The sequence below is a fragment of the Ictidomys tridecemlineatus genome, chromosome 5, assembly GCF_052094955.1.
Source record: "Ictidomys tridecemlineatus isolate mIctTri1 chromosome 5, mIctTri1.hap1, whole genome shotgun sequence".
In the NCBI taxonomy this organism is placed as follows: domain Eukaryota; kingdom Metazoa; phylum Chordata; class Mammalia; order Rodentia; family Sciuridae; genus Ictidomys; species Ictidomys tridecemlineatus.
Window position 1 is genome coordinate 46,669,768 of NC_135481.1, and position 15,159 is coordinate 46,684,926.

General features: G+C 33.5%; 1 protein-coding gene and 1 pseudogene across 1 annotated transcript; both read right to left on the bottom strand.

The window, feature by feature from the left end:
- Positions 1-2,541: 2,541 nt before the first annotated feature.
- LOC144377627 (small ribosomal subunit protein eS6 pseudogene) lies at positions 2,542-4,189 on the bottom strand (annotated as a pseudogene).
- A 3,969-nt stretch (positions 4,190-8,158) lies between these two features.
- Positions 8,159-9,094, bottom strand: LOC101955330 (olfactory receptor 4F21). The gene has a single exon (XM_005337159.2). The coding sequence runs from the start codon at positions 9,092-9,094 to the stop codon at positions 8,159-8,161; it is 936 nt and encodes a 311-aa protein (XP_005337216.2).
- Between the last annotated feature and the right edge of the window lie 6,065 nt (positions 9,095-15,159).

Consider the following 15,159-nt stretch of genomic DNA (forward strand, 5'->3'; position numbering starts at 1 on the left):
TTTTGTCTTGTGACATGTCTTCCCGTATAGCCAAACAGTTACATCTTCAGCATACATGTCTTCCAGTCATTTAACTTTAGTTAGATCATCTGCTTCCTGATTATCTGGTGAGGAAACATGGCTGTGTTTTGCTACGCAATGCACAATCAGTTCCAAATGTGACAATTGTTTCCAAATGTCTTCATATTTGTCCCCTTCCATAGCTATGACTATGTTCCTAAGGGAACTTGTTTATCACCCTGATGTTCAACAGGACCCACTCAAACCTATCAGAGCAGTTAACAACATCCAATTCATAGGTGCCCAAGGCTTGAAATTAATCCACAGCTAATTTTGCTTGAGAAAAGGCCTTGAGGTGTTGATGTTCCCAGTCCCATCAGGCTTTCCTTTTTACTAAATCACACAATAGTTCTAACATTTGTGCTATGTATGGAATGGAAGAACATCAGCATCTCAATAATCCAAAGAAGGTTTGTGACTGTTTAAAAAACTTGAACTTTGTCTATCACAGTACTGCCCAACCAGATAACCCCTGAGTACTTGGCAGATAGCCCAGGTCCTTACAATTTGGAAGAGTTTATACGTTAGATTGCAGAAGCAGTGACATAATCAGCATTTTAGCTTATTAGTCTGCTTCTATGACCAACATCCCCAGGAACAGCTGTCATAGATCAAGTGCAAGAAAGTAGCTTTCCACAGACAATACTAACTTGCCTTAATTCCCAGTGTGCACAAGAGAAAGACAGAGTCCTTCAAGATAATATATACCTGGATTTTCTGGCTCAGGCTTGCTCTATTTCCTTAACTTAGCTTGTTTTCTTCCTCCCCTCTATGGACGGGGAGACATCAAGAGGGCACTCAGGGATGTGGTTTCTTACCGTTTCTCTTTCCTTTAGGCATGAAACACTGGGTGATTCTTATGAAAATAAGAGCACAAGGATATACACATATACATATGTATTATAGTATCCATTTATCTACCATCTATCAATCTACCTACCATCTAACTATATCTGATTTAAATAGGAGGCACTAGCAAAAAGGAACTGGAAATAGAAAGGGAAAGGAGATTTAGGAATGAAAAGAATTAAGAGGAGAGGCAGCAAAGTAACCAGTTGCCAGAGAGTTGAAGAGCAGATTTCCTCTGTCCCTGTTTAGGAGTTACTCAAGGAAAAATTCAAGAGATGGAGATGCACACAAAGATTAGTACCCTCTTTTGAATTGCCACTGTTTATTAAGAAAAATGATTGTAAATAATTCAGATGGTTAATAAGGAAGCCAATTACCAGGACTGTACGGTAGGATTGGATATAATCTATAATTGCTTCTCGAAGAAGCCAGGTTTTTCTGTGCTCACCATTTTCCCAATGGTAAATTATCATGATTTGCAGAAAATGTTATAGGGAAGTTAAATAGTTTAGTGTAATCACTCATTCTGTGCTTTGATACTTTTTTCAAGTAAAGAAAAATTTAGGTTTACTTTAGATGTGAACTTAGTTATTCCAAATATCAGAAACCTTTATTTGTCTCCCATACACTTTTGAGAAATAGTGAATCAATTATTGAACAAATCATGGGAGCTGCAGAAGTAGTGCAAAATTAGAGGGGAAAGTTATCTATTTTTTTCACAGCTTCATGGAAATTTAATATATATGCTACAGAATTCATTCATTTTAAGTGCATGATTCAACAATTTTTTAGTAAATTTATATAACTAGGTAACCATTATCCAATTCAATTTTAGAACAATTTTATTGTACCATAAAGATCCTTTTTACTTATTTGTAGTTAATATTCACTTCCACTCTCAGAATAGGCAAAAACAATTTATTTCTGGCCTTTATACATTTACTTTCTCTGTGTGTATCATATAAATGGAACATGCAATATCTTCTGTGACTAGCTTCTTTTATTTTATATACTATTTTTAAATTTTTTAAGTAGTAACTTTGTTGAACTATAGCTCACATAGAAGTTTAATCCCTTAAAATGTACATTTCAATAGTTTTAACACATTCAACAGAGCCAGTTCTCACTTTTTAGAAGTTTTACACTTACCATTTTCCTGTTTTTGTAATAAGAGGTGTAATAACACAGATTGAATAGTGTTTATTCGAGAACCAGGCTGCCTGGAAATCAGCACTACCTAACATTCTAGAGAGTTACATTTTCACCATCCTTGTGCTTAAATTTTCTGCTAAGCAAAATGAGAATGTAAGAGTTGAAATTAGGTAAAATGTTCAGAAATTTTAACATCCTATTTTTGATATCTATTTCTTTTTATTACTTTGTATCCCATTCATCATATGCTACATTTTATTTATTATTTTTCACTTGAGGGCATTTGGAATATTTCCAGTTTTGATTAATTATGAATGATGCTGCTATAAATGTTAATATTTAAGATGGTTAATATTTTTAATTTCACATTTAAGTTTTTTTCTTAGGTATTCTTAGCAATGAAATTGCTGGGTCATATGATAAGTTTATGGTTAATGTTTTTAGTGGTCTGAATGTATTTATTCTTATTCTTAATTTTTTTTAAAAATTTTTGACTGGATTCAGAAGCCTGTGTCTTTTGGTCATCTGTTCCTGGAATTTTCCTTTAGCTTCTTTCATTTTCTTGGTCAAAAGTTTGGCATATTCTACAGTCTCTTTCCTATCCTTGTTAGTATTCTGTTTATTCAGAGCAATACACTGGGCTGGTCACTTGTGTTGCAGGACATGTGGAGAAACAAGGGACTGAATCTTTGGAGTTTTGGTTCTTTTCTTTTTAATTAAATTATATTATTTTATTTCATTTGTTCTTTTTTGGCACACATGATAGTAGAGTGTATTTTGACAATACTATACATACATAGAGTATGACTTATTCTAATTAGGATCCCATTCTTGTGGTTGTACATGATTTGAAGTTTCACTGGTAGTGTATTCATATGTGAACATAAGAAAGTTATGTGCAATTCATTCTATTGTGGTCCTGTTTTTTTTTTTACCTTCCTTGCTAAGGGTTTTCTGACAATATGTTGGTGAACAGCATCTTCCTTAGAGAGATTGAAAAGTTTGTGGATTCTACTAGCTTTTTGGGGTTCCAGTCTACAAGGCACAGTAGACTGCAAACTCAGGAATATTCATCTCAAATTTTACAATAACTAAGTTGAGAACACTCAGATTGGCATCCACAATGCAACCTTGAATAGATTCTGCAGATTTCCATAGTTTATAAAGGGAATGTCCCTTTCATAGTAGCAGGTTAACATGGTCATGGGACAAGACACCCTGCTTCATGGGTAGAACTTGTCTGTTGTCATTTCTGTCTCTAATTTAATCACATAACTCTTCCATTCCTTACCCAGAGCATCAGCAGCAACTTCTGTGGCTATATCCTTCTCATAAAAATACAAAGTTTGCTTTCATCATCCATTTAGTTTCTGGCCACCAGTGGCTGGGAGGAGATAGTCAGCTTCATGTTGGTCTATGGTTAATATTTTAAAGAAACTGTCACTGTATTCCAAAATGGTTGTTCCATTTTACATTCCAATCAGCATTGAATTAGATTTCTTATTTCTTGACAATTTCAGCTCCAATCATTATTGTGTATCTTTGATTCTGGAAGCTGTGAGTGATATTGTAGTCATGATTTGCATTTCTCTAATAAGTATTTATGACAAACATCTTTTGTTAGGGTTATTGATTTTATTCTTATATTTTCTTTGATGAAATGCATATTGAAAGTTTTGCTCATTTGAAAAATTAGATTTTTTGTTCCTTTATAGCATTCTTTATGTATTCTTGATACATGATCTGTCTTAGATATCACATTTTTTTGTACCAGAAATTAAATTCAGTGGCACTTAATTACTGAGCCATATCCCCATCCCTTTTTAAATTTTATTTGTAGATAGGGTCTCACTGGTTACTTAGAGCCTTATTAAGTTGCTGAAGCTGTATTGAACTCACAATCCTCCTGACTCAGTCTCCCCAGCCACTGTGATTACAGGTATGCACCACTGCACCTGGGTAGATATAACTTAAAAAAATACTTATGCAGGTCAGTGGTTTCTCTTTTCACTTTGCTTATGATGCTTTTTGAATCACAAGTGTTTCTAGTTTTGATGTAGTTCATTTTGTCATTTTTTATATTGATCATTATTTTGATGTCTTATCTAAAACTCTTTGCCTGGTTCATGGTCACGAAGTGCTTCTCCTATGTTTTCTTTGGAAGGTTTCAACTTTTAGCTCTTATATTTAGTTATTTGATTCATTTTGCTATCCATAGTTTGAGATAAGGGTCTAAAATAATATTTATATAAATCTTTATTGGAATTTGTTGAGCTTCTTAAAGTTTGGATTTGTAGATTTATATCTCTTATCCAATTTTGAAAGTTTTGGGGCATTAATTCTTTAAATAATATTTATCACTTTTATTATTTTTTTCCTCTTTGTCTGGGATGCCCATTGTAGACATAGGGGTGTATTTGATGGTATCATATAGGTCTTTGAGATTCTGTTCATTTTATTCACTTTTTTCTGTTGTTCAAATTGAATAATTATATTAATCCATCTTCATGCCAGCTGATCCTTTGTTCTGCCATCTCAACAACTCTATGTAATTAAAAAAATTGTTCTTTGAACAATTCTATGTAATTAAAAAATCAGTTGTTATAACTTTTAATGACAGTTTCATATATTTAAACTCTACTTTTAAAATAATTTAAATTTTAATTAATTATCTATTTTGTCACTGAGTTTTAAAAAATTTCTCATGTATTCCACATATTAATGCTCTGCTAGTTGAATAGTTGCAAATATTTCTCCCTCTTGTAAGTTGTCTCTTCACTCTGTTGTTTTAAGTTATTTATCTTTTTGATATTTTTTCCTGTGCTTTGGGGTTCATAACCAAAAAAAAATGTCATTAAGTGTTTCTTCTGCCTTTTACTTACTCTAATGGTTTCAGAGCCCTTATGTTTAGTTATTTCATCCATTTGAATGGGTTTTTGTACAGAGTGAGTGAGAAGGGTCAAGTTTCAATCTTGTGCATGTGGATAGCCAGTTTTTCTAGCATCCTTCATTTAAGAGTTTGTCCTTTCTTCAGTTTAAGTTTTCAAAATACCTTTGTTGAGAATAAGTTGGCTATTGATTCATGGCCTTATTTCTGGGATCTCTATTCTCTTTAATCTATTTGTCTGATTTTTTTTGCCAGTACCATGCTGTTTTGGTTACTATGGATCCATAGAATGTCTTGAAATCAACTATCACAAAGCCTTCAGTTTTTTATTTTTCTTAAAGATTTGAGGTCTGTAAATTAGTATGGTTATTATGGATAACAGTATGAAGATGCCTTACAAACTAAAATTTGACCCCCCCATATGTATGTATCTTACTTCTTCTGGGTATATACATCCAAAGGAAATAAAATCAGTTTACCAAAAAGGTATTGCATGCCCATGTTGATTGCAGTAGTATTCACAATTGTTATGATACAAAATGGAAAAAAAAGTGATACATGACAAAAAAAATATTCAGTCCTAAATAAGACTGAAATCTTGTCATTTGCAGCAAATGTCCTAGAACTATAGGGAATTATGTTAACTGAAATAAGCCAGACACAGAAAGATAAACACTGAATATTCTCTCTCATATGCATAAACTAAAAACAATTAGTCTGTATGTAGAACAGGAATTGCTAGATGTTAGGAAGCATGAGGGGATGAGGAAATAAAGGGAACTTGGGTAATGGGTATGAAAATACAGTTAGGTAGATGTAATAAATTCTGGTGTTCTAAAGCACAGAGGGATTATGATAGTTCATAATAACTTATTATACATTTTGTGACTAACCAAAAGAGATGACACAAACTACCAAGGATACAAAGATTAGAACAGGGAAATATCAATTACCTTGAATTGATCAGTACATATTATATGCTATGTGTTAGTGAAAAAAATTATTACACTTAAAATTATTTTCTTATAACTGAAATATCACACTGTACCCATTAATATATACAATTAATATATATTATTAAAAATAATTATACCAGGTATAAAGTATTTAACTTGTTAATTTAAGAATAAGCCACTGTGAATCTCTCCTCAGCCAAAGCTATACTTGCAAAATGGGCCCATGAATGAAGACTATGTTATGGTAGAAAGAAAAATTATGTATGAGTTCCATAGAGTGGGCCTCATCTCACATAGGATTTTGCTAGGTTTCAGCAGTGCAGAATGTTTGACCTGTAAGCTAAATGATAGATCCTCAAAATGGTTACATCTTTTGAGTACTGAAATCAACCATTGAGTTGCATACATTGAACTCACTTTCATACTGAAGGAGACAGAATTTTCCTCATAATTTTGTCCTTATAGTATCAATATATTTTCTGAGAATGGGTTGTCTTTCAGAACTTTGGCCAGTGCCATTACCCAAGAGTTTATGAACTATCTAATTTCCATTATAAAATCTTGTATAATATTTCTTAGATCCAGGGTACCCACTTTATTACAAGGCAATTGCACAATACACCATTTAGGAAAACCATCAATCAGATCACATTTTACAACTTAGAACTGTCAATCTGATAGAACACTGAAATAGTACTTTAAAATAAAACTAAGTTACAAAAAAAATATAACCCCCTGCAAAGGTGGTAATGTATGCTTTAAGATATATGGTTTAAGTCAGTTGTATTCAGATTGTTCTACTGATGAAATATGTAGTTCTGGAAACTAAGGGATTTCAGTGACCTTGTATAGTTTCTATCTTCTGGTCTTAAAATTTTAGCATCTACTAGAGTCTACAGAATGCTTCCCCCCAGGGGGTGGGGAGTGGAATACACAGTACAGATTCTAATAATTCTAGAATTGTAGCTGCTTTCTTGTCATAGAAGTTTTCTTATGTTGAAAGATTAGCAGGCAGCAGACTGAATTACCTCATTTTAATCTCATATTAGATATAAGAGTGTTTCTTTGTAGTGGGCAGTGAAATGTAGAGTTTGTCTAAATAAGGGATCCACCAAGGCACTACCACCTGGTGGTTCCATGACTGATGAAATAGATCTGTGAAAGAGCAATTTTACCAACAACAGACTAGCAAGGGTGTTTAAACCAGGGACTTGTGCTTCTCATAAATGAAGTGGGATACCTCGTTTATCAAGCAACCCAGATCAGTAGAGAACTGCCTAATGATGAGGGCAATTTATCTAGAGAAATAGAGAAGGTAATGACTATCAGTTAGGATTGAAAATCCAGCTGTAGATTATTCTATCACCTTCAAGTTCTAGGTCTTTGTGTGCATGCATGCAAGTGTGTGAGTGTTTGAGGGATTGTGATAGGATAAAGTGAAATTAAGTGGGACCTAAATGTCTTTGCAGGTGAAAAAATCTTCGCATCTATTACTTCCTTGCAAGAAGATCGTTGCTTATTGCTAGCACCTAAAGTCTACCTGCCAGTTTGTCTCTGACTTCCTGACATGCACAGAGCGGGACAATCTGGACATGCCAAAGAATTACTGCACTCTTTAAAATGAAAAAAAAAATATTCCATACATCTTGCCATTCAAGAGAAACAATTTTAAGTTTCAGGATTGGCAGGGTCACTTGGAGGGCCATAATGGGCATGCATCCTAGTTGAATTTATCAACATAAGAATCTTCCACTTCTATGATTACTTCCTCATTTTCTTCCTGATGCTTCAAAAAATCAGTTTACACATAAACTATCTCCTATCAATTTATGTCTTAGGTCTAGTTGGGAGGGAATCTGATTTAAGTTGCTAAGTAGATTCACTAATCTTACATAAATAACACTTTGATTTGATGACTCCTGACATTAACCAGAAAAGTGTGCATTTTATTTGCAACGTTTATGGGAAACAAAAGATATTCTTTCTTATGTCAAAGAGATTATTATAGAAACCATAAAGTATTATTTATGAATAATGCTGCTATCTTTTAGAATAGCACATATCTTGATAGATACATATTTCCCACAGTACTAAAAACAATAAGTGCTTTGTAGAAGTAATAGAAATTTGTTCAGTGAGGTAGTAGGTGCCATGCCTAGTCTGGCCTGGACAGTGGGTTGAACGTCATATGTTTAAATAAAGATGTCCAAAAGGCAGGCCAATGAATAGGTCTAGAATTACAAAACAGTTCAGGTCAGCAGAATTTGACATAATTTTTCTGCTTGCTTAATCTTTTTATGGCTATCTGAATTTCTTTGTTCCTTAATGTATAAATGATAGGATTCAAGACAGGGGTGAGAGCAAAGTCAGCAATGAACAGGTACTTGTCAACTGATGACGTGGGGAAAGGCCACACATAGAGAAACATACATGGAGTGAAAAACAAAACCACCACAGTGATGTGAGCTGATAACGTGACAAGAGCCTTGGACAAGTCCCCAGAGGAACGTTTCCAGACAGTGACCAAAATGAAGGCATAGGAAAGGAGGAGCAGGAAGAAGGTGATCAGGCTCATGAATCCACTGTTGGCAGCAACGACAAACTCGAACTTGTCTGCATCTGAGCATGCGAGCTGTATGACCCTGGGGAAGTCACAGTAAAAGCTGTCTATTGTATTAGGACCACAAAAAGGCAAGTTCATAACAAAAGAAAACTGAGACATAGCATGGATCACTCCTGTTACCCAGCCAATGACTACAAATAAAATACATCTTTTAGGGTTCATAATGTTCAAGTAATGGAGAGGCTTACAGATGGCTGCATACCTGTCAAATGCCATGGCTATGAGCAGCACCATCTCCACTCCTCCTATAATGTGGATGAAGCATATCTGTGCCATACAGCTTTGGAAAGAAATTGCTTTGTATTCATTCAAAAGATCTAAGATCATTTTAGGAACTGTGGTGGAGGAAAGTCCCACATCAATGAGGGACAAGTTGGCCAGCAGGAAGTACATAGGAGAATGTAAGTGAGAATCAGCAATCACCAAGAAGACAATGAAGAGATTTCCCAGAATGATTCCTAAGTAGAGCAAGGAGAACATCACTGTGAGAATAGCTTTAGTTTCCCAAGAACCAGAGAGTCCCAGCAGCACAAGCTTGGAAACCATAGAGGCATTCAGTCCGTCCATTGACTTGGGCAGAAGAGCTGGTTTTAAACATCTGTGGATAAAAACTAGGGAAGAGTCAGAATCAGTGGTAAAATGTGTACTCATCATTAGTCCTGCTAATTTATTTCTATGGGTTACAAACATGAGAGTTAGAAATCACTGAACCTGATAACAACAGAAGGAAATAGAAAAATTATAATAGGCCACATAAAAAGAGAAAGAGCATGATGTATATAAGATGAATGCAAATGGGGCAAATGGGTTATTCTCCTTTTTATCCCATGAGCAGACTTTTTGTCTGTTTTTTTTTTTTTAAGGATTTCTACACACTGTTCCCTAACCACCTTCACTTTCTAGGTGTTCTCATAATCTCAGGTGACAATAATTTCAGATATTTTTATGTTAATGGTTTGTAGCACTCACAAATTATCCTTAGCTGAATTTCTTACTTTACTCTCCAGTGTTTTCAGGCCAAACTGTTTAATACATTTCACCCTGTTTTGCTTTTGTGTGTGTCTTATTTTTATTTGAATAACTTACCATGGGGGCCTGTTAAGTTAAATATTCATAATATTTAACTCATGACTCATCATAATGAATACTAGGACTTACATACTCAATACTTCGTTGCCTACAAAGATGGAATGCCAGTTAGAATGTAAAATGTGAAAATTAAGTTAAGGAGTGCCTTTTGTTTTTTGGTACTGGGGATTGAACTCAGGGGCACTTGCCCACTGAGCCACATCCCCAGCCCATTTTTGTATTTTATTTAGAGACAGGGTCTCACTGACCCTTTCTTGCCTTTTCCTGAGGCTGGCTTTGAACTCATTATTCTTGTGTCTCAGCCTCCCGAGGCACTGGGATTACAGGCGTGCAACATCATGCCAGCAAGGAGTGCTAATTTTAATAGATAGCGTTTATTGAATGGTTTTTCATGCAAGACACTAGGCTTGGCACATTACCAGACTTAATACACAAATTTCCCTCTACTGTTTTATTAGACACATTTAATAAATGAAGAAACTGAGTTTCATAGGATAAAATGTCAACCATGATTTGAATCCAGACCTCAGTAGAAGGTAATCTCGTACCTAACCATAGTACTCTGCTCTTTATGGCCAGTACCCTCAAGTATGTATTATGCATCTTTCCCAAATATCATTCAATTAAACTTTATGTGATTTTTACTTTCCTTAAACTATTAATGTAGTGAACGTCTTCTAAAAATGAGTCTTAAAAATTCCAAGTTCCCTTCCAAGTCTTCCTTTTCTCTTTTACTTTCATTGGGAAAGTTATCTTTACTTTTCCTTCATTCAACTGTAACACTTTGTTTGTATAGATTTTTTTTAGAGAGAAATTCTAATGCTTAATATTCTATATAATATGATTTTTCAATCTTATTTTTCTTGATATTCCTGCAGGATTTGTTACTTTTGTCATGGCCTTATTGCTGTGACTTTTCCTATCTTTGGCTTCTTGACTTCTATAAAGTTATTTTGCTTCTACTCCTTACTAACAGAAATTCCATTTTTTTTCAGGTAGTAAGTTGAAATCTATCAATTTTAGGCAAAATACCTCTACTCCAGAACAAGATGAATTATTTTTCTAAATTTATTGTTTTAATTCTATTCATTTCAGCCTTAAGTTTGTTCAAGATGGTGCCTGTGATTCAGTACTGTTCAATGAGATTTAAACCAATGTCTTCTCTAGAGGACTTTTCTTCTTAAATGAAAGGATACACCTTCATGTAGAGAAGGTTTTTTCCCTGTACTTAATGTTATGCTTAAATGTGAAGGAACCACAAAATTCTAAAATACATAAACTGAATCAATAGCAATGAGTTAGAAGAGGCCTAGGACCCAAAGCCATATTATACCACTTGTCCAAAACCAACAATGGTCTCTCTAGATTTAAAAAAAAAAGTTTTTTTTAAGAGAGAGAGAATTTTTTTAATATTTATTTTTTAGTTTTTGGTGGACACAACATCTTTGTTTGTATGTGGTGCTGAGGATCGAACCTGGGCTGCATGCATGCCAGGTGAGCAAGCTACCGCTTGAGCCACATCCCCAGTCCCATAGATTTTTTGTAATGTAAAAAAATCTCCAATTTTTTTTTGTTACACCATGCATTTTCTGCAAATTGTAGCTGAATGCAATTCTAGTATTTCTATGACAGCTCTTTCCTAATCGTTTTCTATATTTACAACTTCTTGTCTATATCTTTTAATAAGACACCGATTATTTGTCCTCTGCTCATCTTTAATAATTGCATGACTCAGAGTTCTGACCCAACTGTCTCTTTTTAAAATTCAATGCTGACTTATTTAAGTTTGTACCTACATATTTATTTCTTTTTTAAGATTTGTTTTAATTAGTTATACATGACAGTAGAATGCACTATGATACATCATATAAAATGGAGTATAATTTCTCATTTTTCTGGTTGTACATGATGTAGAATCCCAGTGGTCATGTAGTCATATATGCACATAGGGTGATAATGTCTGATTCATTCTACTATCTTTTCTACCCCGATACCTTCTCCCTTCTCTTCATTCCCCTCTACCTAAAGTAACTTCATTCTTCCTTAATCCCTTTTCTCCTTATTGTGAGTTAGCATTTGCATATCAGAGAGAACAGGTTTTTAGGGATTGGCTTATTTCACTTGGCTTCACCAAAGAAAAGATAGCCTATTCAACAAATGGTGCTGGGAAAATTGGAAATTCACATGTAACAAAATGAAATTAAACCCCTATCTCTTACCCTGCACAAAATTCAACTCACAGTGGATCAAAGATTTAGGCACTAGAACAGAGACCCTGCGCCTAACAGAAGAAAAAGTAGGTTCAAATCTTCACCATGTCGGCTTAGGATCTGACTTACAAATTGACATCTAAGTTTAGCTTTATCCTTGAACTCCAAAGTCATATGTCCAGAACTGTATGTGGCATACACAAATGAGAGCCTCATCTCCACCTTCAACTTAGCTGACTAAAACTGAACTCCTGATCTCATCTACTGCATATCCAACTCCAATCTACTCATATCAACTCGAAATCTAACTTACTCTAATGCTTTAATAAATGTCATTACCATTCTTCCAGAAAGCCAGCCTAGGCACTTGTGTGCCATTGCTGTCTCTTCTTCACTGTTCATCTCTGATTGCACACTTTTTATTCTCAAATAGTTCTTAAATCAATTTCTTTCTCTAAACTTTCATTATCATTTTAATATGCTTTAATTTTTCATATTTTCTCATCCTGATAACTAAAAGGTTATTTATTATATGATATCTTTACTTTCTTTTTTCCCCCAAGTCCAGAATCTTCTATACTCTGCTTCCAAGAATGACCATGTAAAGATCAACTATGGTCTTGTCACTTTGTAACTTAAAACCTTTGATGGTTCTAGCAAAGGAAAATTCTACATGATATCACACAAAACTCTGAGTGTAGAAAGCCTAGTTTTATTTCAGAGGGTATTTCCAGAATGATGTTAGGAAATTTATATACCATGCAGTTGATGGGTAAACTTCAAAATCTGATTAAAAATCTTAGTAAAAAAGAAAGTACTTAAATTATTTTATTCAGGATATTTTGGGGATTTTTAAACTGTAAGATTCTGATTTTAGATGAAATATTAAAATTAAAACACAGTGAAGGAATCCTGATAGCACTATGGTTCAATAATATATTATAAATTAAGTGATACCATTGAAAAGAAGATAACAAAACTGTAATCATTACTTGTCAAATCACATAACTGTCTGCCTAAACATCATAAGACAATTAACTGGAAAACATTAAATTTAATGATTATTTAAAGGAATATTAACTCAGTAACAACCTGTTAAAATATAATAGAATTTTTAAAGAAAACATGAAATGTATGCATTGTATTTAAATAAATTATATATATATAATAAATTACTTATATATTTTATTAAATATTATTAGGATTTCAAATGTATCAGAAAAAGTATATATATATATTCTTTTTAATTATAAATAGTATATATATATACTTTTTAATTATAAAAAGTATATATATATATATTTTTTTCTGATACATTTGAAATCCTAATAAGATGGGAATTCAAACCATGTTAATAAAAACAAGAAGGCTCAAGGTTAATAAAAATACCAGTTCTCACCAAACTAATCATAGGATTAAGTGCAGTGTTGAGTGACAGTTCAGTGAATATCTAATGGAACAATGCAAAATGAATCAAAATACACCTTGAAATCAGGGAAATTATGAAAAGGAAACATAAAGAGAGTTAGAAGAGGAACTGAATGATTTCTATAAAGTAAATCAGAATATATTATAAATCTAAAATATTAAGAAATGATAATTGGACTAAATTGAACAGAATATGAAATAAAAATCCTCTAGAATTAGAAACGTATTAGGGAATTTAGTATATGACAAAGAAAGCATTATGATTATGTAGGAAAATGAGGGCTTATTTTAAAAGTTAAAGTATTCAACAATTAAACATGAATATCAAGATTGGACACATAGAATTATAAGTGTGTTACTGTATGTCTTATTGAAAAATAAGATCTGGATTTGTAGAAGGCTTTAAGGTAAAATATAATTTTGAAAATTTTTAAAAAAGGTGTGTGAATAATTTTTTGAACTTGAGGTTAAGAAGACATTTCTAAATTCATTCCCTGTTTGAGAGTGGGACTCTATTTTAAATTGTTTCCTGAACAGATGATCACACCTGTGGCTGCTGAGGACTGGGGAGGCAGAGCTGCTCAGTCCACCTGAGGGCAAGGTGAAGTGTGGGCTCATTGCAGGGGGTGACGTGGTAATAGCCATCACTCTTAGCTGTGACTCAACTGTCCTCTGTCATTGAATAAAATTTAAGAAAATAAACAAACAGAAAAAAATGTACAGAAAGTTCCTTTGGTTATTTGTGAGTATTCCTCTAATACTAAATGGAAAGAAATTATTCAAGTGTAAGGGATGGATTAGGTAAGTAAATTACTTCAATATAGGCTTTACAAATGATTATTAAGTCCATCTTAATGGGCATAGAATGATATCAGTAAAAGATATTAGTAACCATTTGTACAGTATATACCCTTTTATTTTGGGGGACCAGATAATATTTTGTATTAGTAAGTATTCAGTAGTTACTAAAAATTTAAACAGGTTGTGAGATTTAAATAATTTTATTCCTATTTATTTCTCCATTACTTGATTCGCTACATTTTTAGGTATATCATTTATTGTTTTTAATTTAAAAGCAAGGAGTATTAAAGTTAATGCAGGGAAAAGGAAAACTTGTATGGAGGAATTTCTATGTTAAACTTCATGCAATACTTTGGCACATAGTAAGTCCTAAATGACTATTATTCATCATAGTAATTTTGATGCTGTTTAGGAAAGAGGTCTAGAGTTTTTCAGAGTGGGAAAAGTGATTGAATGGCTGTGGCAAAAATAAAACTAGCATGAATTTTCATGTGTATCCATAAGGAGGTGATAGCCAATCTATAGATGTTGATTTTGATTTTTATGATCCCAGTCTTCAGAAAGAGAAGGGATGGAATAATCAAAGTATTTCAGGTAGCACTCAAAATTATTATAGTTTTGAAGAATATTTTAAGTTCATCTCATTACATAATTTCAACTATGAAGAAAGACAAGAAGAGACAAAACAACTTGAGTAAAAATCCTTCAGTGAAGTGAGCTAATAAAGAAAAAGGGAGACAGAAGAAAAATAGATGATGGGCAACAAAAAAGGGATGTGGAGGATAATAATGCAACCTGATGCTGAAAAATTAAAGCATGGACAGCCCCCCTACCTGTGCCAGCAGAGAGTTCACCTCAGTAGCTCCAAGGTATGAGAAACACAGACAGATTGGCTCCTTTTTAGGGTCATCAAAAATTATCTCTCAAACACACAGCCATAAATAGTTCTTAACTTTAGGAATGAAGCCAATTATCAGGCCTGGAATAATGACCAGTGTCTGCTCTGGTATTGGCTTTCTGAAGAAACTAGGTGTCCCCTGCACATTGTTTTCCCCAAGAGTCAAGTGTCATTAGCTATGAATAGAGAAAAATGGAAACTGACCA

Excerpts from the sequence above, each read along its gene's own strand:
- LOC101955330 (XM_005337159.2), bottom strand. The coding sequence starts at position 9,094 with ATGGACGGACTGAATGCCTCTATGGTTTCCAAGCTTGTGCTGCTGGGA.